At 37.8% G+C, this 26136-nt stretch overlaps 1 protein-coding gene across 7 annotated transcripts in view; it reads left to right on the top strand.

Moving 5' to 3' along the window:
* The first annotated feature begins 941 nt into the window (after positions 1-941).
* Positions 942-26136, top strand: part of ssbp2b (single stranded DNA binding protein 2b) — a 140872-nt gene continuing 115677 nt past the window's right edge. For 2 of the 7 annotated variants that reach the window (XM_079804342.1, XM_079804340.1), the window contains exon 1: positions 942-1265. In XM_079804342.1, coding sequence (XP_079660468.1) covers positions 1210-1265 — 56 coding nt within the window. In that variant the 5' untranslated portion in view covers positions 942-1209. The other 5 variants (XM_079804341.1, XM_079804339.1, XM_079804343.1 and 2 more) reach the window with 5 other exon arrangements.

Raw genomic sequence — 26136 nt, 5'->3', positions numbered from 1 at the left:
TTGATTCGATGTTGACTCACATTGTCTGTGTATATATGCGCAAGAATATTCCGATTACGTAAGATTTGTGTAAACACAACCAGATTGCCATAAGAAAATAGCCAATATTCCAGTTTCTAAACATCAAATTAAACATTTTGATTCAAAACGTTGGGTCATATAAATCCCTTATATATATAATACATCATTTTAAAGTATTTTTCAGAATAAAGTCTTAACCAGAATTTGAAAATTGAAGTGCTTGGTCTGGAGGTTAAGGCCCCACTTTAGTTTTACATTGTCTAAAATCCATTTGTCTGCGAATATCAAGTATTCTCCAACACGGAATACAATTACTAGCTGATTCATAAAATACATTAGGGATGTTTTGATTGTCACAAACATCATCACAGAAGTAAAGCAGATTAAGGTTGTATTGTGCTCCCTAAACTGCTATAGTGCGATTCGTCAACTTTTTTAGAAGATAAACAAATACGGTAACACTTTACAATAAGGTTGTATTAGTTAACATGAACAAACCAAGAACAACACCTCTGTTTAGCATTAGTTAATCTTTGTTAATCAGCTGTTCATGGTTTGTTTATGTTAGTTCACAGTGCATTAACTAATGTTAACAAGATTTTAATAATGTATTAGTAAATGTTGAAATTAATGCTTTATAAGTGCAGTTACAATGTTAACTAATGTTAGCTAATGAACCTTATTGTAAAGTGTTACCACAAATACTGTGAAAAAACATTAGTTAGCCTATCGCTTTACTTTATGAATAGAGATTTGCACGACCCAAATAATCGTATTTCAATCCACAGTACATATAAGCCGAAGAATCCGCTCCACATTTGCCATATCACTTTAAATTTGGCCAGTGACAGTAGAGGGTGTGATTGCTTGTGAGGGGAACAGCCAGTTGTTTAAAATCCCTCTCAGTACGGTTTCAAATTCCCCTCAGTGCCGGGTAAGACGAAGTGAGTGAGTGTATGTGTGTGTGTTCCACAGACAGAGTGCTGGAGATAAGAAAGGGGTTGTGTTTCTGTTGGGGCGGGGCCGAGTAACTGTCACTCACGCTAGTTACCCAACAAAATGGGCGTTCCTTCTCGGCGCGCTGTCCAATGAGAGCAACCGCTCCTGTAGTCACCATGGTGACGGGGTTGTGTCCGGGGAGGCTGTGATGGGTTGACAGGTGCGTGACAATCGGAGCTCTCTGCAAGCATGTACGCCAAAGGCAAGAGTAACAACGTACCGTCCGACAGCCAAGCGAGGGAAAAGTAAGTTTTATTTATGAGGGGGGGAATCTCTGTAATGAAGACAGCGCGCGGCCAGACTTTTAACAAGCGGCGGATACGCTGTGTTCCTCGGATGCTGTGTTGTCGCTGACAGTGCTTGTAGTTCATGCAAGAAAGTTGTTGTCAGTTATCAGTCACGCGCTGGTAGAATTTCGTGCGTCTAATTAACGTGCACGCGCAGAAGTTAAGAGATGCTGAGACTAAACTTTACATGTGGACTATATTTCTGCATCAGTCAAAAAAGATATATAACGTTATATGCGTGCACGCAGAGTTGTCACGGGTAACCAAACGCCATATAGCTCATTTTAAGGATTTCGTCGTCTCAATTTTAGTATTGGAATGAGGTGAGTACAGAAGTTTTTTGGCTTTAGGAGAAAAGTATACAGTACGTACCCGTTACAAGTTTAAATGCCCGTTTCAGCCAGTCAGGTGAGCTGCATTTCGTAGGAAAAAAAAGTTTATTTGGGAGCGTTAAAAGAGCGTAAGGCTGTTTTCTCTGTTCTGTGCGCTCGCGGGAGAGAGTATGAGTGGCGTTCGGTTCTGGTCTGAAAAGTTACTGCGCACGCGAGTGCAGTATAGCGCGCGAAAGAATATGATTGACGTTTGAGCGTGAAAAGTTCCAGCGCGTGCGAGTTTGACTGACCTGCCGGTGGAACTTTTCGTGATGGACACGTCAATCATACTCTCTGTCGCGCGCTATTCTACTCGTGCCCGTCGCGCGCTGCCAGTGACTGCATGTTTGTGGCAGTTATATAAGATTTTTTTTTTGGCTGCGCGTGAATCTCTGAAGATACTGATGGCACGACGAGAGGTCTGTTGATCAGAGAAGAACATTTGTCTGTGTTATATATTATACAGTATTTTATGGGTATATACATTTATGTCTGAAACGGAAGAACGTAACGAACGACTAATCATGAAACGATGGGGTTTTTGAATGGTCTTAAAATGATGCCCAGTACACTTATAACAGTCTTCTGAGGGTATTTTTTATGTAAAAACCTTTATCATGAATATATTGCAGCTTTAGTATGTGTGTGTGTTAGAGATATGTCATATTGAAGTGCGTTTGGCCTGGTTAATGTGGAGATTTCACCTGCTACCGTTGTTAGGAGCTTTCAAAAAATACCTTTATCACGAATATCCTTTATTTAAAGGGATAGTTCCCCCAAAAATGAAAATTTTGTCATCATTAATTCACTCACCCTCATGTTGTTCCAAACCTGTATGAGTTTCTCTCTTCTCTTCTGTTGAATTAAAAATATGATATTTTGAAGAATGTTGGTAACCAGTCAGTTGATGGTATGCCAAAATGCTATGGACATCAATGGCTTCTGTCAACTCTCTGGTTACTAACATTCTTCAAAATATCTTCTTATTTGTTCAGTGGAAGAAAGATATTTATACAGGTTTGAAACAACATAAGAGCGAGTAAATTAATGTATTGTATTGTATATCCCTGAATGTATTTCAAAATATGTTATATTGAAGTGTATTTGGCTTGTCAATGTGGAGATTTTAGACATGGGGACTTGTGTGACATGTCAGTCGGTGAGAAAGATGTCACCTCACTCATTGTCATTGACAAACTGTATTATTCTGCAATCTGCCTTTGTTGTCTGCTTGTACATGTTTGGAAGGCACACAGTTTTGTCTTCCTGCAGTGAGGTCTTGTCTTGTAATTAACAATTATTGCAGTTTCATTCAGGCCAGTGTCTTGTGGGACATGTGTGGACTTGTGGTGTCGATGAGAACTCTTCAGCATTAGATTTGAGCGTGAGAAAGCAGTTTTGCTGGTTATGAGATGTTCTTACAGCTTTTGCTAAGTGAATTTGTCTGCTATTTGTGGTTCTATACTTGTACTGTGAATGCTTTAGTTTTTAAAACAATATAATCACTGTTGTGTATGTTTCCGAGGGGCATGTCCAGGATTTTATACTTGGGGTGGGGGTACTTGATACTTGATATTCGCAGACAAACATTCCTGACAACAACAGTTCCTAACTAAAGAAATTCTGTACAGATGTTTGATTCCTCTACAACAGGGGTCTTGCTAGCATTTGGCCAAAATGTTTAAGCTTGCCTATTAAAGTGTATTGAGCAAGCTAGCTAGTGTATTGAAAATATACATAACTGTAACGACCACCTCTCAGGTAGTTTATTTCGATTTTCGACCTGCTTCTGTGCATCGTTGAACTAATCTTTTGGTCACCGTGATGACTAGCAGTTTTGTTTTTGGCGCTGGAAAAAAGTTAAAGAGTTGGGGAGGGGTGAAGATGACGAACACTGTTCGTACTGATATTTTATTGAGGCGACATGAATCACTGAGACATCACAACTAAGCTATTACAGCATTTTAATTGGTTTAATAATTAAGATCTTCAACATATTGTGTTGATTTGGCCATTTCCTCACATGAATGCAAGTTCATCTCCTGATTGAATGATTTGAATGACAATTTATTTGATACCATTACACCCACCATTTATTTGGTACCATACTTGGCCTTCACATGTCACTTTCACTTTCACCTTTAAGAACACACAACTCAAATGAAAGGTTTGATTTGCTATGTGTGGAGATTCCCACTTACTTGTCTCTGGACAAGCAAGCCCAGTTCAATGGAAAGCAAGAGCATCTTTAGTTTAAACTAATAACATCACATTGGCGAAACAGATTTGGCAAACACTCCAGTGCGTATTTGTGTTTGTGCTCTGGAAAGCATCAAAGGTTTTTACACTCTAAAAAAAAAGGTTCTATATGGCACCAAAAATGGTTGTTGGCTCGTAATCATAGGGGAACCTTTTTAAGAGCTATATAGCACCAATTTTGGTGCTTCAGTGGTTCTTCAGCGGTTCTTTGACTAAGGTGCTATATATCACCGCTAACTAATAGAGATGCTCCGATCAGCATTTTTGGGGCCGATCACCGATTACCGATCACCAAGATCATGATCTGCCGATTGCCGATCACTGCCGATCACAGAATGGCAGGGGAATGGCAATCTTTTATCTATAATCTTGCAGAGTTTGCACCATTTGTAGAAATGAAACTAACTCTAAATTAACTGAGTCAAGATCTTGAAGAACCACCAAGTGTTTATTTTAGAAAATGAGATAAGTTAAGGCTACTGTAGGCCATCTTTCCCAAATAAATGTATATAATAAATGTATATAATTATCTCACCTAAATATTTGATCATGCAGTGCATTTTTGTTTTTAAAAACAATTTTTCAGGTAGGTCTAACATTAGTATTGAGGTAAGAAATACTAAAGACATTTAATAAGAAATCAAATGTAAATTTATATTGGTCTTCCCTGAATAAATTCAATTAGATTAATCCTTACACTTAAGGTTGCAAAAGTTAGTCATTCAAGAGCAGTGAGTGTCATAAAGGTTCATCAAACAACACAAGACAAAGAGAAACTCAGAGACAGCAGCAGTTTATTCGACAGCTGTCACTTTAAGAGCGAACACGGATAGGTTACATGCAGTTGCACGAACGTTCACTCGCGAGTCACGACGGGGTTTACGTGCACACTCGTCAAGACGGTAATTTAGTACATACATTTGTGTGTATCTGACCATTTCAGCGCAATTTGTACTCGCAAGCTTTTTGTGAGATGGCCTGTGTGTGTGTGTGTGTGTGTCTCTCCAGACCGTGCGCGCGAGTGCGGTTTGAACACTGGCAAGACTTAAAAATAAATGCAAATGATAAACTTTAGTGACGATGCGACACTGCCTCGATTGTGCAAAGTGGCAAATCCTGTGTCAACTGAGCAGCGATTTTAGTGCAGATGCGATGCACTGATGTGAAGCCATTTGAGCATTTTGAAAGGGAGAGAGAGAGCGCGCGCACACGGTGATTCACGCGCGCTGTTTGTGAACTTACGTCCCACAGAACGTTTTCAAATGACTGCGTAAGTTATTTAATATAGAAATATGAATTGTACCTCACCTTCAGCATTATAATTATTTTACCTGCGCTGGAAAGAGAATGAGACGGTGTCGCTGCATATCATGCCCTAGCTCTCACGGCAGGTGCGGGTTTTATGTGTCCTCAGCATGCGATCGGTTCATGAGATCTGCCTTTTTGGAGACCGCCGATCAATCATCCCAAAGCGATAATCGATCGATCGAGATCGGTTGCCGATCGATCGGAGCACCCCTACTAACTAAGGTTCTATATAGCACCGCTACCATAGACAGAACATGTTAAGATATGGTGCTATATAGCACCAAAAGTGGTTCCTCTATGATTATGACGAAGAACCATTTTTGGTGCCATATAGAACCTTTTTTTTTTCAGAGTGTATTGACTAGGCCTGTCGCGATAGTCAATAAATAAATAAATCGCACAATAATAAAAAAGAGCTCGATAATTTTTCGGTAATAAATGTACAACATTTTTTAAGTTACAAAATTTACAATAATAAATGTACAATATTTTTTCAGTTACAAAATTTACAATAAAACATTTACAACATTTATTAAGTTACAAAATTTGACGTGCACACCGCCAAGCGAAATGGGGTCTCGCGCACTCAACACTCACTACCGCCCGCTCCGCGTTGACGCCATTTTTGCCGCGTCGAGTTTAAACGAGGCTTAAAGCTAAACTGAAGTTGGCAGTTTGATAAATGCAAGTTAATTCTTCAGCTTAACCTTTGTGTGCTTCAAGTTCAATATTTGTGTGCTAAAATGGCACATAAGTTCCTGTAGAGATAGCAATACATATTCTCCTTTTTTTGCCAAATAAATGAAAAACATATCATCACTTCTCTCTTGCTGTATCAAAATCTCACCTAGCTTTCCTCAGAGATGGTCCCAATAATGTGCTTAAAGTCATGTCAAATTCAGTTTGTGCATGATTACATGATATAACAATTTTTTTAATACTGTATTCTAAATTGTGGATAATTAAGCTAAATATCATATGCTGAAGTACATTTCTGGAGTGTTAACGTTTAAAAGAAAAAAACAACAACAAGAACCGTACAGAACCGAAAACCGTGACCCTAAAACCGTGATACGAACCGTGGGTTTTGTGAACCGTGCCACCCCTAATATGCACCTAAAACACAATCATCCGTTGCAGTTTTTCATCCATTTTATTTATTGTTTTTGGTATTTATTCAAGTTCATTTTTTGTTTACAGACTGAGAGTCCATTGCTTTTATTGTTTCTGGTTGTTTTGTTCATTTATTGTGGATATTTAAAATGTTTTCCGTTTTCAGTGTTAAATAGTTTTTTGAGAAATAAAACTTTATTGATCTTTGAAAAGGTGTACCTGCATTATTATGCCATTAACATTATTTTAGATGAAAATGGTCTCAGAACGACAATATTATCGTTTATCGCAATCATTTCTTGGCCAATTTATCGTCCAGCAAAATTTGTTATCGTGACAGGCCTAGTTTTGACATGTTTTTGCAGCGTTTAGTCGTAACCACCATAGGTATTGAGGGGGACAAGTCCTCCCCAATAATATAGTGGTGTAGGTATGATATCACTTTGCAGGCCAACTGGAAGTTAGCATCACACTGGTTCCCTCTAGAAAAACCCAATAGGATTTTCCCATAGGCTTTTGGATTCTATGATGATTTCAACGTCATCATCACTAAGCTTCCGACAACTCTTCAGGTTTTTATCTCAAAACATTTTCCCAGAACGTTAGAGTTAGACTACTTTATAAGAGCACAATTATGAGCATAATGAAGCTGTAAAAGCGCCTGTTCAGCGTGATGACGTTTAATCTCCCGTTTAGCAACTGTTGTGTAACCATTACACGTAACAGCTTCAAAACATCTCGAGTGGGGTAATACTGAAGTATTTTGTCGTAGAATAAAACGGGAAAGTGTCTTGAGCTTGTGTTCACCACAGACTTTATTTTAGCCGTTTAACCAAAACTTAATTCAAAAAGCCCATTGACTTCGGGACGAGGGAACCGGAAGTGCTAAAATGCTAACTCGCTTCCGCGTTTTGGCTTACAAAGTGATGTCATACCTGCACCACTCTATTGGAAATGCCCAAATTGCCCCCCCCCCCCTCCAATATTTGATATTTCTTAATGCTGATCACCATTACGCACCGCTCTGTTTGTTGTTAGAATGGCAGACAGTTTAAAAGTGTACATTTTTAGGCTGGTCTGCCTCAGCGGTCTAACAACGCTCGTCAATGTCAAAAAAAAAAAACACACTTAAGTCGGTTGCATAAACCATTAAGACTAGTCTTAAAAGTTAGACATACATTTTTTTCTTTAAGACCGTTCATAACTTTTTAAAATCAGTTACATAAAAACATAGACTGGCCTAATTTGATACGAAAAGTAAGACTGAATGCCACTTGCCTAACTGCTAGTGGCTCATACTAGATCTTAAGACACTGTCTTAACATAATGGCTTAGTTTATGCAACTGGCCCCTGGTTACGGCCAGTGTTGGGAATAACGGCGTTACAGATAAACGGCGTTACTAACGGAATTATTTTTTTCAGTAACGAGTAATCAAACGAATTACTGTTTCTCTCGTTACAACGCCGTTAGCGTTACTGAGGGAAAAAAATGCGGCGTTAGTCGCGTTACTATAATTGAGCTCACTGAAGCGCTTTTCATCCGAACAGGCTCTCTGTCAGTCGGACCTACAATGTGTGTGTGTGTGTGTGTGTGTGTGTGTGTGTGTGTGTGTGTGTGCGCGCGCACCAGCCATGCGTGTTGGGGGTGGGTGCGGTGGTACACATAACTGATGATGATTGGTGGGTGGGAGACAAGGTTGAAGTTGATAGGTTGAGTTCACACCTATTTTTTTTCACGGTCTATGGTTCACACACACACACACACACACACACACACACACACACACACACACACACACACACACACACACACACACACACACACACACACACACACACACACACACACACACACACACACACACCTATGACGCACACGCATATGCACATTCAGCGATAGTCCAACGACTTCAAAGGTAGCTTTCGCAAATTGGAAGTATAAGCGCTACTTTTCCCTCGTTGAGGTGAAAGGTAAGAATATTTAAGTAACGTGCAACTTATGCCCAGGAAGAAAGAGTCTCTCCACGCCGGTGGCAAGTGATTCTGAAGCGCCTCACATCATCATATGCCACAAAATTAGTGGCTAAAAACCCAGGTGATAACGTGAGCTCCACTACCACAGGAAAGTATAGTACTGATAATATTTACACAATATTTACACTATAGTAGGCCTACTGATAATATTTACAATAATGCATTGAATTTGATAGGTGTCTCACATTGTCCCACAGCAACATTACAATAGTGCACATTAATGTACAATGTTTTATAATAATAATTTATTCTATTTAGTGTCCAATTCATTCATTTAACATATAATATTGGGGGCATCCAAATTATTTGACATATTTGAACATTTGAAAGAAAAAAAAAGTAACGCAGTAATTACTTTCCCTGGTAATTAGTTACTTTTATAATGATGTAACTCAGTTACTAACTCAGTTACTATTTGTAAGAAGTAACTAGTAACTATAACTAATTACTTTTTTAAAGTAACGTGCCCAACACTGGTTACGGCCTTGGTGTTTAGCAATGTAGTCACTCAAAGACATGTCCGTTGATCTCTTGAATGCAATAGCCAATCAGAGCCAATCAGTCAAAATTCACTCAGCGCTCACAACTTTTTTTGTTAAGTGCTGACTCTTGAGTTCTGCACGCTTGTGAATCCTCTCATTATTACAATGTAAAAATAGATTCATTGTGCAGTTTAAATTAGAATATGATTACTTCAGTCATATTTACTTTATGTGATTACTTTGTGAGATGAATGACAACCCCTTAGTGATTATAAAGGGAGCGCTCTTTGTGTGCATTTTAGGATATAGCAGGCTGTTGCAATTATTTGTAAAACGAATAACTTGTAAATATCTCACTGTGAATTGCTGTTATTGTTACGGTGGTGCTTAGGAGCTGTTGCTTTACATCTGCATTACATCTGCATTACACATTACATCTGCACTTTACTAGAGCACCTTCACTCATTTCAGAAGCACCTTTAGTGATTTAATAATAGAACCAGGCCTGTGGACAAGACAAGTGTGTCTTCTTCTTCCGTTACGACAGTTATACTGCAGAGGTGCAGCCTGCGCTCCAGTCTGTGGATTTGTGCCGATCTGCCTTTTACACTTAGCCTAGTACTGCAGGGACAGAAATGCATCTTTATCTGAATGAAATAATATCAGACATAAAACTAAAACTAATGTGAATTATAGTTTGTTTATGTGTTTTTAAAGTGACCCAATTGAGGTAAGATAAACTTTTATCATGAGCCGACAGCGATGAGGACTAAGTTGACGCCCCTCCATAAACCAAAACCTTAAAGGCACAATATGTAAGATTTTTGGATTAAAATATCCAAAAACCAATAGAACAATGTTATATATTTACTTGTGTACTTACATTATCCCAAATGTTTCCAAGAATGTTTAAATACAGAGAAATAAGCAATTTAAACCAGGAAACGGACCGCGTCTGTGCATCGCCTATCAATGACATCATACCCGCGTTACCCTCGATTTCTGGTTTTATTTTGTAGGAACCATGGAAACACCAAAGTGCTTTAATATGTGTTTTATTAGCCATTTAATCCAGGGCTCGACATTAAGCTTGTTCACGTGCAAGTAAATCTGTCATTCACTTGTCCGGAAAAAATTCGATTTTTTTTGGTGTTTAAAATTTATTCTGAAGCAATATTCTAACCAGTGTTCAATCAGCTTTGACATATTTAAATCTGCATATTTGTGATATTTTTACCTTTTATAAAGGGCATTTTCCCCCTAATCTTATTAAATATAGGCTATGCTTCAGCTTACCTTTTATATTCTTAAATTTGATCAATAAATTAAATTAGAAGATACTATAGGGCTGTTACCAATCAAATTAAATAATTTACACTGAAAATTTACAACTGCATTAAATAATGTTATGAGATTGTTTTAAATATTTTTTGAATACACAAATAAGAAAAGTTGGAAAGAATGTTTAAACATGAAACTAAAACGGCAGTAGGGGGTGGCAGGTGACCGTCTGAATGAGTGAGTCATTGAGTCGATTTGATCAAACGGCTGACTCATTCAGGAAGGTCATTGAATCTTTGATTCAACCGATTCATTCAAAACGCTGAATCATTCACTGACACTGTTGCGGTGACACGCGTTCTGCTGTGATCTTTTGGAACCATTTTCGCTGCTGAAATGGAACAAAAACACTCAATATTGCATCTAAAATGTAAGTGACTTAATGTTAATAATTGTTTATGGAACTGTCATATGAAATCAGTGTCATGTTCAGTCGTGATTGTATTCAGGAAAACAGCACTCTTGGTAATGTGACATTGCAACTGTATCATATAAATATAAATAAACTCCACATTTTTACTGCAGTGTGTTAGCTGAGTTTCTGTGTGTGAGCGGCGCTCATTTGTTTTGATTTCTACTTGAGAGGCTGCGCGAGCGTCAACAGCGCGAACGTTATAGTTACCGTCAATTCGTTATGCATTATATATTATCCACTGTCATTCGCCACTTACACTAATGACTGCAGAATCATTCTTGCATTTTGGTGATTCCCTAGTTATTTTTTGTTAATGACGTTTTATCTGGCTACTTGTCCGGTCGGGCAAGTAAAATTCTCTTTCACTTGCCCCTTCAAAAAATCCTTTTGTTCCGGACAAGCGTTAATGTCGAGCCCTGTTTAATCATTGTTATATAGCTCAACACAGTTCGTTTTATTTTATTTAAATCTGGTTTTCATGATTTACCGTGAGTACCGTTTTACCATGCCTAATATCGATCTAGCTTACTGCAGTGTGCAACAAGTATCTCATAGTAGCCACCGAGCGAACGCACAGAGTAGCATTATAACATAAGTTTCAACACACTCAAATGTATGTAATATGATAAAACAGCGCTGCGATACCTCACATACACATGACCAGAAGAAGCGGAAGTGCCCGTCTGCGACATAATAAAAGTTTTGCAAAATTCAGGCATCATCAAGCTACGCCCCTGTTTTGAATAAGCCACCTCTAGCGGCGAAAAATTACATATTGTGGCTTTAAATTGTGCATTGTGCAGTACAACAATATGCAAGCTGTGACACTGGTCAACTTTTGGGTCGCAAAACTAATTTTTAGGATGGCAGCTGCCACACCGTGCCACACTTCTGGACATGCTTTAAAAATTCCATTCTCTTTTATATACAGGGACAGTGTAGTATAGACAGAAAATCATGGGTAGAGAAAAAAAGGAAAGAAGGAATGAATGGGAACATGAACGCAGACTCAAACCCACATCTCCCACATGAGCATGACGGACCACATGCACATCCTACATTGCCTTTTTTTTTTGGTCGATCTTGATCGCATATGTAACATTTTCTGAAATTTAAATGTATAGGGTTTCCACAGCCATAGAAATCCTGGAACCGGTGTGATTTCCAGGCCTAGACAACGTAGTTTAGTGTAGTTTATTTAATTTAATTCATTTAACAGGGACCATGCACAACACAAATGAAAAACTACTTGAAAATGAATTGGACAAAAAGTGTGGGAACTTTGTATATGATAATTGTGTAATGAATGAATGCAATAGTGTGTGTTCTTTTTATGAACGGTCAGTCTTTTTATGCATTGACTGAAAGTCTGGGAATGGAAAGATAAAATCCCTATGGAAGCTTGACTCATATGTGCTTTTCATGGCATATTCGGTGTGAATGAAAAGCTTTACCCGTAATAAACAGATCAAACCCATGTTTAGTAGTACAGACTGTATTTAGTGTATTGTTTTCAGATCAAAAACTGGTTTAAAACGTCTGATATAAATATGTCTTTTTGGAAAGTAAAACTTTGCATCAGATGTTGTCAGATCAAGTGACAAAATAAGCTTTTTGCGTATGTTTTATTTGATAGGAAGTGCAGAATCAGTCAGTTCTGCTTTAACACTTAAACTGTTTGAATTTGACAACCGCTAGACTTTATGGTGTTGTAGCACCGGCAGGTTTTAAAGAGGTGACGGCTTTGAGAAGATCACAGTACCTTTTATCTCTCCTCTTGAAAGAAAAGTGGACAAGTGGTTAACTGTCAAGGAGGATGGTTTGTGTGATATGAGGGAGGAAAAAAAGGGAACAACTCAAAGCTGATATTCCAATGGCTTGGAAAGCTTGCATAGCACATTAGAATTAATCTGTTCCATTGTTAATGGAAGTTTTTAGTTTGGTGATTACCATAACCATAACCTTCCCAATGAACACATTTAGGCTTGAAACATACCACGTGAAAGCTTCTCTCTGCACAAGTTTACTTTCACATTTGCGTTTTCATTGCTGCAACAGGCACTATAGCTAGCATTAGCATAAACTGGCTTCTATGGTCTGTTTTCTCTTCCATGTCAAGTACTATGATGGCAAAGCAACAATTAGGATAAGATATTATCCTAATTGCTGGGCAAGTCCAGTCTAATGGCACAGACATTTGAAGGCAACGAAAAACAGAATTTAAAACAGATTATTTATTGACAAAGTTATTTGCATGTTTTAGAACTGATGCAAAAGGGGGGGACTGTAGTTGTTACATGTCTAGTCTGTTTTGCTTGTCTTTGAGTTTGTCCCTTTGTTCAGTTTTCCCGCCATTGTCATTATGAGTTCATTCCATCACCTGTGTCTTGTTAATTAATAATGTAATTCACCTGGTTTTCCTTGTCTGCCCTGTGTATTTAGTCTTGAGTTCTCCTTCAGTGTTTTTCCGTCAACGTTTATGTATAGCTACTGGTGTGTTTGAGTGTTTCCAGAGTCTATTGTTATGTAAAGTTCCTGTTCCAAGTTCTCCTTCGCCCTCGTGAATCTTGATCAACACCTAGTTTGTAACAGTAGTAGGCTACTACTGTTAATCGGCCAAAGCGTGTTCTCCAGTTAAAACAAACAAAGGCCAAATATTGGTAGATTAATTGAACTAGCCAATAGTTGTCTCTCTATGAACAATACTGAGGTTTGTTAAGTCAAGTCGAGTCACCTTTATTTTAGTGCTGGGCAATCGATTAATCGCATCCAAAATAAAAGTTTGTGATTACATAATATATGTGTGTGTACTGTGTACAAAATGTACTGACGGTTAGTAATATCATTTAAAACTTAATTATCACTAACCCCTTAACTGTTACCCCCCTTTTTGAGAATAGTCATGGAAATGCACTATCCAAACTGTCAAGAATGCTTTGGAAAATAGACCTAAGTTTGGTCTTGTTTTAAAGAAGACACTCAGCAGATTATTGCATTTCAAAATACAACCCCAAATCAGAAAAAGTTGGGACAGTATGGAAAACGCAAAAAAAAGTGATTTCTAAATTTACTTTGACTTGTATTTCATTGCAGACAATATGAACACAAAATATTTCATGTTTTGTCTGGTCAACTTCATGTCATTTGTAAATATGCATCCTTTCCTGTCATTCAGACCTGCAACAAATTTAAAAAAAAGTTGGCACAGTAAAGCATTTACCACTTTGTAATGTTGCCATTCCTTTTCACAACACTTAAAAGACGTTTAGGGACTGAAGACACCAAGTGATGAAGTGTTTCAGGTGTAATTTTGTCCCATTCTTCCTGCAAACAAGTCTTAAGGTGGGCAACAGTACGGGGTCTTCGTTGTCGCATTTTGCGCTTCAAAATGCGCCACACATTCTCTATTGGAGACAGGTCGGGACTGCAGGCAGGCCAGTCAAGTACCCGTACCCTCTTCCTCCGCAGCCAGGACTTTGTAATATGTGCAGAATGTGGTTTTGCATTGTCTTGTTGAAATATACATGGACGTCCCTGGAAAAGATGTCTTCTTAAAGGCAGCATATTATGCTCCAAAATCTCTATGTACTTTTCAGCATTAATGGTGCCTTCACAGAAGTGCAAGTTACTTTTGCCAAGGGCACTGACACAACCCCATACCATGACAGACCCTGGCTTTTGGACTTGTTGCTGGTAACAGTCTGGATGATCCTTTTCTTCTTTGGTCCGGAGCACACGGTGTCCATTCCTCCCAAAAAATACCTGAAATACTGATTCATCTGACCACAGTACACGTTTCCACTGTGTGATGGTCCATCCCTAATGCCTCAGAGCCCAGAGAAGTCGACGGCGCTTCTGGACACTGTTAACATAGGGCTTCCTTTTGGCACAGGACCGTTTTAACTGGCATTTGTGGATGTAACTACGTATTGTGGTACTTGACAAAGGTTTGCCAAAGTAGTCCTGAGCCCATGTGGTGATATCGCTTATAGATGAATGACGATTCTTGATGCAGTGCCGCCTGAGGGATCGGAGATCACGGTTGTTAAGCTTAGGCTTGCGCCCTTGTCCTTTACGCACTGAAATTCCTCCAGATTCCTTGAATCTTTTAATTATGTTATGCACTGTTGAATGTGAAATATCCAAATCTCTTCCTATCTTTCTTTGAGGAACATTGTTTTTAAACATTTCAATAATTTTCTCACGTATTTGTTGGCAAACCGGCGATCCTCGGCCCATCTTTGCTCCTAAAGGATTAGACCTTTCTTGGATGCTGCTTTTGTACCAAATCATAATTACAATCACCTGTTGACATCACTTGTTTCAAATCACATCATTATTTAACCATTTTACCTCATTACTAGCCATAAATTGCTCCTGTCCCAACTTTTTTTGAAATGTGTTGCAGGTCTGAATGACAGGAAAGGATGCATATTTACAAATGACATGAAGTTGACCAGACAAAACATGAAATATGTTGTGTTCATATTGTCTGCAATGAAATACAAGTCAAAGTAAATTTAGAAATCACTTCTTTTTTTTTTATTTGTGTTTTCCATACTGTCCCAACTTTTTCTGATATGGGGTTGTATGAAAGTATGAAAAAGTTATGGAAGTTTAAATTGACTGTAAATGAAAAATACTGTAATAAATAATTTAATTTTATATAAAATATATATTTTACAAAAAAAAATTACTCTAAAATTACTATAGCAATTAATTAATAATTTCTTTCTCAAAGTTTGGCCATGGCTGTATTAGCTTATAGTTTATTTTTTATTCCAAAAGTACTAAATGTGTTGAAAAATGTAACATGTGACATTTTAATTAGATTCTGCTGAAATGAACGAAATGACTAGAAAAAAAGATTCGCTCATTTTGCTGAACGAAATTCAAAGATCCGAGTCAGTAAAATGATCCGAACTTCCCACTACTAATGGTAACTTTAGCCATATTAGCTGTACAACATTCTAGAAAGCTCATTCAGAAGGGACATTTTCAAGAATGCATTTTCAATTTTCACTGCCATCCTTACTTGTTCTGGATATGAAGTTAGAGGACGAAGCGTTGGTATTGACCCTCGTTGGTTAAGCAGTCACACATAAAATGATTTGTGCAAATATATACATAAAAATATTCTTCGTCACATTTCCTTCAAAAATTAACTTCGGATCGGATGCCAGGAGTCTATGGAGACATCCAGCAACAGAACATTTGTGATGTTTTTTTGGGGCAGACATTATAATACTCTAGCTAACGTTAGCTGCTACAGCGATAAACAGAAATGGCGTCTGTGCTTCTCACTCAGGAACAGTCAACAGTCATCGACGGGTTTCCCTACACTTTCGTAGGAGTAGGGGGAATCTGGAACAGCGTGTTATGAGAGATTGATAATGATTGATGGGGATTATAAAAAAGTACTGGGTGGATTTTTACCATTATAGGCTGGTAGTTTACACACACTGTGGACACACATCTGTGTCTTCAAACACCTTATATAAGTGAATTTAGCATAATATGTCCCCTTAAAATACAGCCACATGGGCTCGGGAGTACTTAACACAGTCTGCATCAACCGCTGCATCAAAAAATGCAACTTGAATCTCTTTTACACAAGGAGAAAGCAATGCATTCATTCTATTCTATGAGTTCTCTGGTCTCAAGCTCATCTCAGATGATCCAAAAGACAGTGGATATGTGTGCTGTGGTCCGATGAGTCCACGTTTTAGCTTGTTTTTTGGAAAAGCAGACACAGAATTCTCTGTTCAAAAGACAAACGGGACCATCCAGACTTTCATCAGCGACAGGTGCAAAAGCAAACATCTGTCTTTGGTATGGTGGTGCATCAGTGCAAACAACATGGGTGACTTGCATGTGGTTGAAGGTACCACTGACGTAGATGCATATACAGAGACATCAAGATGACATCTTTCCTGGGAAGCAAAACAATGCCAGGCCTCATTCTGCATGTGCTACAACAGAGTGGTTTCTAGAAACTCTACACCATTGAGCGGATGTGCCGGACAGCAGTCCAGATCTGTCTCTTGCTGAAAATGTATGGCCCATCATGAAAAGTAGAGTCAGACTATGATAACCACAGACTGTTGTGCAGCTGTCAGGCGAGATTGGGCCAAAATTCCACTTGCAAAACTGCGACAATTAGTATCCTCAATTCCCAAATAATTAAAATGTGTAATTAAAAGGAAAGTTGATGTGACACAGTGGTAAACATGCCAGGAGGACGATATCACACTTATCCTCAATGGTTTGTGTACACAATCCATTTATCCCAATACTTGATACATTTTTCCAAATTAAGTCTTAACAGTAAATGCAAGTCTCTCCATACAGTATATTTCCTTTACAGTTTCCATCCACCGGTCTCTTGTTGGAGGTTCAACCTGCAACCATTTACGAGTTAGGGCTTTCTGACTGCTTGCTAAAAGTATTTTTAATAAGTATTTATCACTGTTTAGAACTGTTTTAGGTATTTTTCCTTGGCACAGTATGATGAATGAAAATTCAGTTGCTACTTCATGCCACACAGAAGATGTGGAAATGGTTAGCCATTGGGGTTCCACATTGTCTCCAACAAAGGCCCAGACTCTGTTCACCTGTGCGTATTGCTGTTAATTTGGGAGTTATAAAAACTTGTATTAAATTCTTCCATCCAAACTCACGGCAGGATCTTGAGTTCGTTGTTCTTGCCTATGTAACACATATATCTGTCCAGTCTTCCTTTGTTATTTGAGAGTCTGATTCTTTCTCCCATTTACAACTTTAAAGTTACAGTTCTGATATTTATGGCTACAGGGCTATATGGTATTGATACAAATTCGATTTCAATTTCGATTCACAAGCTTGCGATTCAATTCGTTATGATGCCGATTAATTTGGATATATATCAGGTACAGTGCATGGCAAATTTTCTCAAGGAAAAAAATCTCAACTAATGCTGTAAACTACAAGGAGTCGGTTACATTAGGATATTATGGTTAAGGTTAAAATGAACTGATTTGAAAACACTGGATCATAAGCTGATCGCATGTTACTCTGAAACACAGCAATATGGCTATTTCTGCTTTACTCTAGGGATGCACCGAAATGAAAATTCTGGGCCGAAACCGACAATTCTAAATTGCACTTGGCCGAAAACCAAACACCGAAAATGCTTTTAAAAAATGTATTTCTTATTTTAAAGTACCTATGTATGTAGTCAATAATTTTATCCCTTAAAACTCATCTTTGATCATCAAAATGACATACTTAAAGGGATAGTTCACCCTGAAATGAAAATAAAGTCATCTTAGGCTCTCCCTGATGTTGTTCCAATGCCCTATGTCCTTCTATCTTTTTCAACCCTCAAAAGGAGAAATTTAGAAAAAGGTCCTGCACGCGCTCCTCAATATAATGGCAGTGAATGGCGACCAGGCTAAAACTTTACAAAAAGAATACAAAAGTATCACGTAATGATACAGTGAGATGTGCCATATATGGAAAGTGTTCAGGGGGCATACATACATGCAAGGTTTTGCGAGAAAGAAACCGTATTATTCAGTCAAAACACTGAGCTCGGCCGTTACTCTGCGCTCGTTCCTGTGAGTGTGTGCGAGGCATCAGCAGTCAAGCTTGCATCTGCTGACTGTCAGCTGATCACGTCTACCTATAGGAATACGACGTCTATCACAGCATACATATCAGTATTAAGAGCTGCTATCGCGTTTCTCCAGAGCTAATTACCCTCCCCCATCCCCAGCTCCTCCTCTCATCCAGTCAGAATTTGGTATTCTGATTCCCCTTGAATCAGACTAAATTCCCGAATTATTTTCGACATTAATGATATCTCCACATACATTATGTTGGTTCTGTTCTGTTTACTCTTAGGGGGGTTGTTGCTGCTCTCCCTGCTCTTATCCATGCTTGCCCGTACCGCCAATCCAAACTGTATGCTAATAGTCAATCAATCATCTTTGACGATAGTGGTCCTGACAGAAATGAAAATTCTGTCATTAATTACTCACCCTCATGTCGTTACAAACCCGTAAGACCTTTGTTCGTCTTCGGAACACAAATGAAGATCTTTTTTATTTATTTATTTATTTATTTTTATTGACAAAAAACAGCAAAATACAAAACTCTTGTAGGGGAAAGAGAGTATACACATACATGTAGTGGTGTCAACAATAATCGATTCAGCGATGCATCGCAATGCGGGGCATGCACGATTCAGCATCGATGCGGCAAAGTGATATAATCGATTTTGTCACCTTTTAATTTTCTGACCTTGAGTTGGACAATAAAGTTGTGAAGTTTCAATTACTTGCAGGGTCATAACAACAACAATCAAGATGGTTGAGGCGGAGGGAGATGACCGCGATAGACGGGTAATTAAAAACGCACCCAAAGCTTGGAAAGCGGACATCTGGGCACATTTCGGATTCTGACGCCGGCTTCACACCGCACGCGTTAGCAGGGCAGGAGCGGTGGGTATGGAGAGCCGGAGCCCGCGCCCCCATTGTGGATTCACACTGGCAGCGTTTGTCTTGCACAGCTCGTATATTGCAAATACAGACAAATATTGTACATTATGTCACATTTTCCGGTCTTCTCCTCCGAGCCCCGTCTGTCTCGTGCTTTGATTTATGATGGGCAGCATATGCTGCAAATGCGACCTTGTTCCCCTGTCCCAAACACACATGCATATTACTTGTTGTATATAAGTAGTTCACATGATAAATGTAAGTTAACATTAAAGTGAATATATGCTTCTAGTTTTAATCATTTAAACAGGCTTTTGAAGTTTGGGCAAAAACTTCTGGCAGTGTTGTGTTTTTAATTGTTTTCACAGCGCTGGATGTCATATATGGTGATGGTGAAACACACGGGGCACTTCACTACATGATTTCATGGTGAAATTTGTTATTTTCCGTGTTAATCTGGTCAGCTTTGGTCAAGAACAATCCACTGTGGCTTTAATTCAGCGTGAGCAGCGTGGCTAAAATAAACTCGGCGCCGAAACGATCGCGGCACTGCTGCTCCTGCAATGCCGCCTCTGCGTGCGATGTGAATGCTCTAATCTGTTAACATGGGCGCCGAAAAAAATATGCGCTGCTTACGCCCTGCTAACGCGCCTGCCACACTAAAATCAAGCACGTTGGCAATACAACTAACTTCACGAACCATGTTTATCGTTTTCAGGTTTGAAAATGCCATATCCAATACCCTGTACCATTCAATTTTATTTTATTTAATGGCATTTATGTCAAAGATACAGGAGAGTGATAATACACACATAGCAGCCAATAAAATCTGTTCTTCAATATCGTGACTGCTTGCATTGCCTCATGACTGATTAAAAATGTGCCTTGTTGTGTGCAGTAGAATTTTGATGCATCGTAGAATCGAATTGAATCGAATCGTTACCTGGTGAATCGTAATCGAATCGAATTGTGAGGGCAGTGCCAATGCACACCCCTACATACATGTAATTACAAATGTAGTCAAAATACAAAAGTTAATAACTAAACAGAAAACAACAACAAAACGAAAAAAAAGAAAGGGGCTATTTATAAACACAAGTCATTGTCAAAAAGGCTATTTTTTTTTCTTTTTTCCCTTCTCTCTTTTTGACTTTATACACACAATTCTGACTTTATACACATAATTCTGACTTTATACACACAATTCTGACTTTATATCACACAATTCAAATCTGACTATCACACAATTCAAATCTGACTATCACACAGTTCTGACTTTATACACGCAATTCTGACTTTATATAAATGTAAGATCTTTTCAATGAATTTTGATGATATGACCCCCAATAGACTGCAATGTTATAACCACTTTCAAGGCCCAGAAAGGTAGTGAAGACATTGTTAAAGTAGTCCATGTGACTCCAGTGGTTCAACCTTAATGTTATGAAGTGACAAGAATACTTTTGGTGTGCAAAAGACAAAACAAAACAAAAAAAATTGTTTTAATTTTTTTTCTTTGTCTTTCTCATTCGGACAAAAACTGAAAATGCCATTTTCGGTGACTGAATTTTTTTTGCATCCCTATTTATTTGGATTAATGTTGCGGCCTCAGAAACGTTATGCTGTGCAGCATTTGTCTTTGCAGTCTTTGAAGCCTCTAGAAACTACAGGTGTGTTTCAGAATGCAGTTTGTGGTTTCACAGTTTGCCTGTCTGCAGTGTGCATCTAGCTGGGTATGTTAGTTCTTGTGTATCTATCTTTGGTTTTGTCTCTCTCTCTCTCTCTCTCTCTCTCTCTCGCTCACTCTCTCTCCTCTGCTGATCCTCAGGAGAGCAGACCTCTCTAATATCTTCACACATTAATATGCAAACGGTGTGGTCCACGCAGCGGCACAAGGTTAAGCATGCGTGACGAGAGGAGAAAGAAAGCGCCTTCGATACTGTTGGGGAACTTTGTTTCTCTCCTCCCTGTCACTGCGTGTTTGGGAGTGTTCATTATGGGAGACTATTGCATGGTGAAGGTACTAGCCTGTGACATGTTATCTTTTCATCATGGAGACTATTGAACTGACCTGCTGTCACGCGAGAGTGCGAAGGGTTGTTGTTTTTTGTGCATCGGTTAAGCCTGAGTGTCCTTCGCACTAGGGATGTGCGCGACTGCATATCAACTACTTTCCTGAATGAATAATCGTTTATAACCCTATACATTTTGACTGATTTTGGGTTCACCATACGTAAAACTTTCAATGTGATACAGTGTTGGATTTATGACCGTATTAAATGTATGTATTCACATTTATACGGTAAAATAATAAATAATATCATTTTATAAAATATTTAAATGATAAAATATGTTATAATAATTAAAATAAACATTAAATAATGCGTCTAACATTTTATACAGTAGTGACCAAAAGTGATCTTCACCCTTTATATATAAATACATGTTTTTTTTGTCTTGTTTTTTTATTATTATTAAAAAGATTTCATAAGCGTATTGCGGAGTTGTGCTTGGAGTCAATTGATTTATTTGTGATAACACAATGAAACATGCCAAAATGGTTCGCACATAATTTTTTGACAGCCTGACGTCAATTAAATTATGAACACATGCAAAAACAAGAGAGAACCAATGAAATATTAATAAGTAATTATGTTGTAGACAATGTATGCTGTTTCCTGTGAGCTTTTTGTTTTTCTTTGCATATTTTTTTTCATAGTAAAATAAAACTAGTTTGCCTATTTTTGTCTAATAATTTTGTCAGATAAATGCCTTAACCAAGTTTAGTGTTTTGTCCTTCCTTCATATTTAAAATTTTAAAGAGAAATCAATGTTAAGTGGTCTCTTAATTTTATATTTTATAATCTATCTTTCTATCTATCTATCTATCTATCTATCTATCTATCTATCTATCTATCTATCTATCTATCTATCTATCTATCTATCTATCTATCTATCTATCTATCTATCTATCTATCTATCTATCTATCTATCTATCTATCTATCTATCTATCTATCTATCTATCTATCTATCTATCTATCTATCTATATATATATATATATATATAATATTTTCCTCATATTTTGATGGTTTAATCGAATTTGTAGGGTCAATAAAAACAGCTATCTCCTCCGGACATCACTTTTGTCCACTATTGTTTGTATTTCAAATTCCAAAATGTAAATGTTATGTTATACATTTATTTTTAGACGTTGTGTTGAAAATTATGGCAGGGCAAGTAGAAGATACACAGAGCTATGTAGTATTTAAACGCGAACAAATTACTCTTATGAGCCAATTTTTTGAATAAATGACAAAAAAACTTCATAACCAGTGTAGTTTGATTCACAAACTATTAACTCTTTTAATTCATGAATTTAAAGGTGCAGTGTGCGATTTTTAGCGGCATCTAGTGGTGAGGTTGTGAATTGCAATCACCCACCGCTCACCCCTCCCTTTCGGATCACATAGAGAAACTACGGGGGCTGACACAGGACAAAAATGTTGTCGTCGTAGAAAGCAGAGAGTAGCTAGCGCTCTGTAGAGAAGTTTGTCTGTTTAGGGCTACTGTAGAAACATAAAGACTTCACTGGGACTTTTTGTATGTAGATAGAAATGGCTCATTCTAAGGAAATAAAAACATAACGGTTCATTATGTAAGGTCGGCCCACTACTCAACCCGGCCCACTGGGAAAGTCCCAGTGCTCCCTATGCCTAGTACATGCCTGGAAGTGTTCCATGAGCCACTCATTTATCCTTTAAAAAATCTGACTATGAGTGCAAAAGCTGTCTGTGAGTGACCTCTACTCATACTGTACTTTATGAAAGGTCATTTCTCTGCAGTAATACAAGACTTTTGCTTATCATCCAATGTCATGACATGTCATGGCATTGTCCGTCTTGCTTCCTGGATAAATCTCGAAGCATCTCTTCTGGTCAAGTCAGGCCTTTCTACACTATATAAAACAGGATGTTTAAAACTTCTGCTCTTCCTGCCTTTTTTTTAAAATGACATCATTGGGACGTTTCCTTTGATATCATCAAGAAGAGTTATTGTTTTGACCTCTTCAAACACACACATGATTGAGGAAGCTGCCTCTTGGTTTGTGAATCCAACTTGATGGTTTCCCTAGCCCTTTCATCAAAAGAAAACATCAGTGTCATTTTGTCAGAGGAGGCGCTGTCCATTTGATCAACTTCCTGTTACGTTTATGAATTGTAATTTTCAGATTAAGCCAGATGGCAAGGCCTGAGCGCATTATGTTTAATAAAAGGTCTGCACATGAGACACTTGAGGTGTTGTAGGGGCCATGGGAGGGCATGCAGTGCTTTGACTATATAGGCGCAGTTATGTTTTGCCATCATTTTCCATATATTTTTTTATGGATTTATGGCTTTCTTCGAGCTTTCTGTATAATAATAATTCCTGTAAAATGTCCTGCTATTATTGCAAAATGTATTTGATTATTTTTTTTATTTACACTACTAAAAACTTTGGTAGTGAAAGTTTGGCGTTTGGAATATTTTTTGTGTGTTGTTTTTGAAAGAATAGTCTTATGCTCTCCAAGAATTATTGATTTGATCAAAAATACAGTAAAAAAGTAATAATGTGAAATAGTATTACAGTAACACTTTTCTATTTGAATATCTTTTCAAATGTGATCTATTCCTGTGATCAAAGCTGAATTTTCAGCATCATTCCTCCAGTCTTCAGTCACATGGTCCTTCAGAAATCGTTCTAATAAGCTGATTTGCTGCTCAAGAAACATTTATTATTATTTTCAGTGTTGAAAACAGTTGTGCTGCTTTGTATTTTTGTGGAAACTGTGATTAAGGATTCTTTGAATGTAAAGTTCAAAGAACAACATTTCATTGAAATAGAAATCTTGGCCCCACTTTATATTAGGTGGCCTTAAAGGATTATTTCAGGGGTTTTCAAACTTTATGATGCCAAGGACCCCCAAATATGATGAACCTTTATGATGAACCCTTCCTAAAATCCATCTATTTTTATGTACGAAAAACTGTATTTAAACTGTTAGATAAAAAGTAAGTGTCACATTATAAATACAACATATTGTTTCCCAACTTAAATTGGCTATTAATATTGGATGTATAAACCTGAAGAAGAGCATTTTCAAATATAATGTATTTGTATAAGCAACTTTCACAATAAATGTATGCAAGCAGCGTAGGTAGTGTGTTGTCTTACAACCCCAGTGAGCAAAATAAAGGGGACTATAGTGAGAAAAACTCACTAAAGATACAAAGCAAACACACAATTCTGGAATGTATACGGCAAGAAAGGAGAGAAACGTTTAGAAATGAAACAGTTAGAATAATCGGTAGACTTTATCCATTTTTGCTTTGTCTTTTTTTTCCTCTTAAAGTTTCTGGGGAGCCCTTAGATCCTTCTGGACCCCAGTTTGAAAACCCCTGGATTAGTTCATTCTAAAATTAAATTTTCCTGATAATTTACTCACCCCCATCTCATCCAAGATGTTCATGTCTTTCTATCTTCACATAATGGTTTTCAATTGCATCCAAAATGCTGAAGGTCCAAATCAATGCAATTTCAAAGCGCTTCGATGGGCCTCAGAGGCTCTTGCGCAAACGCCCTTTACCAAAAACACTCATTTTCAACTTCAAAATCGTCCGACATCGTTGTTTTACCTTTTTTTTGCTAAAGGGCGTTTGCATTAGTCTTCACACGAGCGCTTTGTAAACACGGAGGCGGTACTTCTGCCTACGTCTATCGTGACCTTTACAATTGCGTCATCCTTAGCGCCTCGCAGAGCTGCGCAAGATTAACAATTTAGGTTAAAAAGTATATTTTTTAAAAATGACCGATCGTTTCGCTACATAAGACATTTCCTCACCTGGGATCATGCAGAGCCTCTGGAGTCCATCGAAGCGCTTTGAAACTGCATTGATTTGGACCTTCAGCATTTTGGTTGCAATAGAAAAGCATAAGGGGCCAGTTGTTCAAAGGTAAACTGATCAGATTTTGGTTATGGGATTGGATCAAATCTTGAAAATGGGTTGTTCAAAAGGGAAAGAAGGGGGTAGGGGGTAGGATTTCCCAACAGGGGGTAGCATTTCAAGGTGTATTCCAGGAAGAAAATGTTGTAAAACTTTAAAACTGGTTAAAATTTGTATCATATAATACACAAACATATATTATTTTATTTTGCTCTTGATTAGCTAGGCTAATTGTTAAAGTAATAATTTAGAAGTAGACATTAGGTAGACATAGGCCTTTCAATAGCCTACAGTCAAAGTAAAAAAAGATTTAGCCACCATAACATAATCCCCAAACAGCTGTAAATATCAAACAAAAATATTATATTACATTTAAAGTGTTTTTTTTATCACTTATAAGACTTTTAACTTCTTATCAATTATAAGAGATGAACCAGTCAAAAGGTTTCTCGGGTGAACGCTATGAAAAACTTTTCTGAGAGAACATAAAAGAATTTTAAGTTTCCCCCCCCCCCCCCAACTCATATTTTTTCCATCACCATGTCCCTTTAGGGGCTCCGTAGAGCACTAGTAATCCAGATTTAGTCATCTGAAAAGGTGTGTATCTGGATCAGGGTGATCCAATCCAACTTTGCTTTGAAAAACCGGCACAAAAGTAAGATGGATTACCTGATCCTGGATAGCAAAACATGGGATTTCCAAATCCAGATAATTTTGATCCAGATTAAATGTTTTGAACAACTGGCCCTATATGATGAAAAATCCTGGAATGTTTTCTTCCAAAATCTTCATTTCTTTTCGAATGAAGAAAGAAATACATGAACATCTTGGATGAGATGGGGGTGAGTAAAATCTCAGGACATTTTCATCTTGGAGTGAACTAAGCCTTTACTATGTACTAACATCAAAACACAAGTACAACGTACTTATTGTGTTCATATTGCAAAACACTTTTACTGATATTGAGGTGGGATATGGGTAAAGTTAGGGACAGGTGGGGTGGTATGGGTAAGTTTAAGGGTAAGGTTAAGGTGTAAGGGAA

Source organism: Gobio gobio, assembly GCF_949357685.1.
Source record: "Gobio gobio genome assembly, chromosome: 22".
Lineage (NCBI taxonomy): Eukaryota > Metazoa > Chordata > Actinopteri > Cypriniformes > Gobionidae > Gobio > Gobio gobio.
This window is presented reverse-complemented; position numbering and strand designations above follow the sequence as displayed.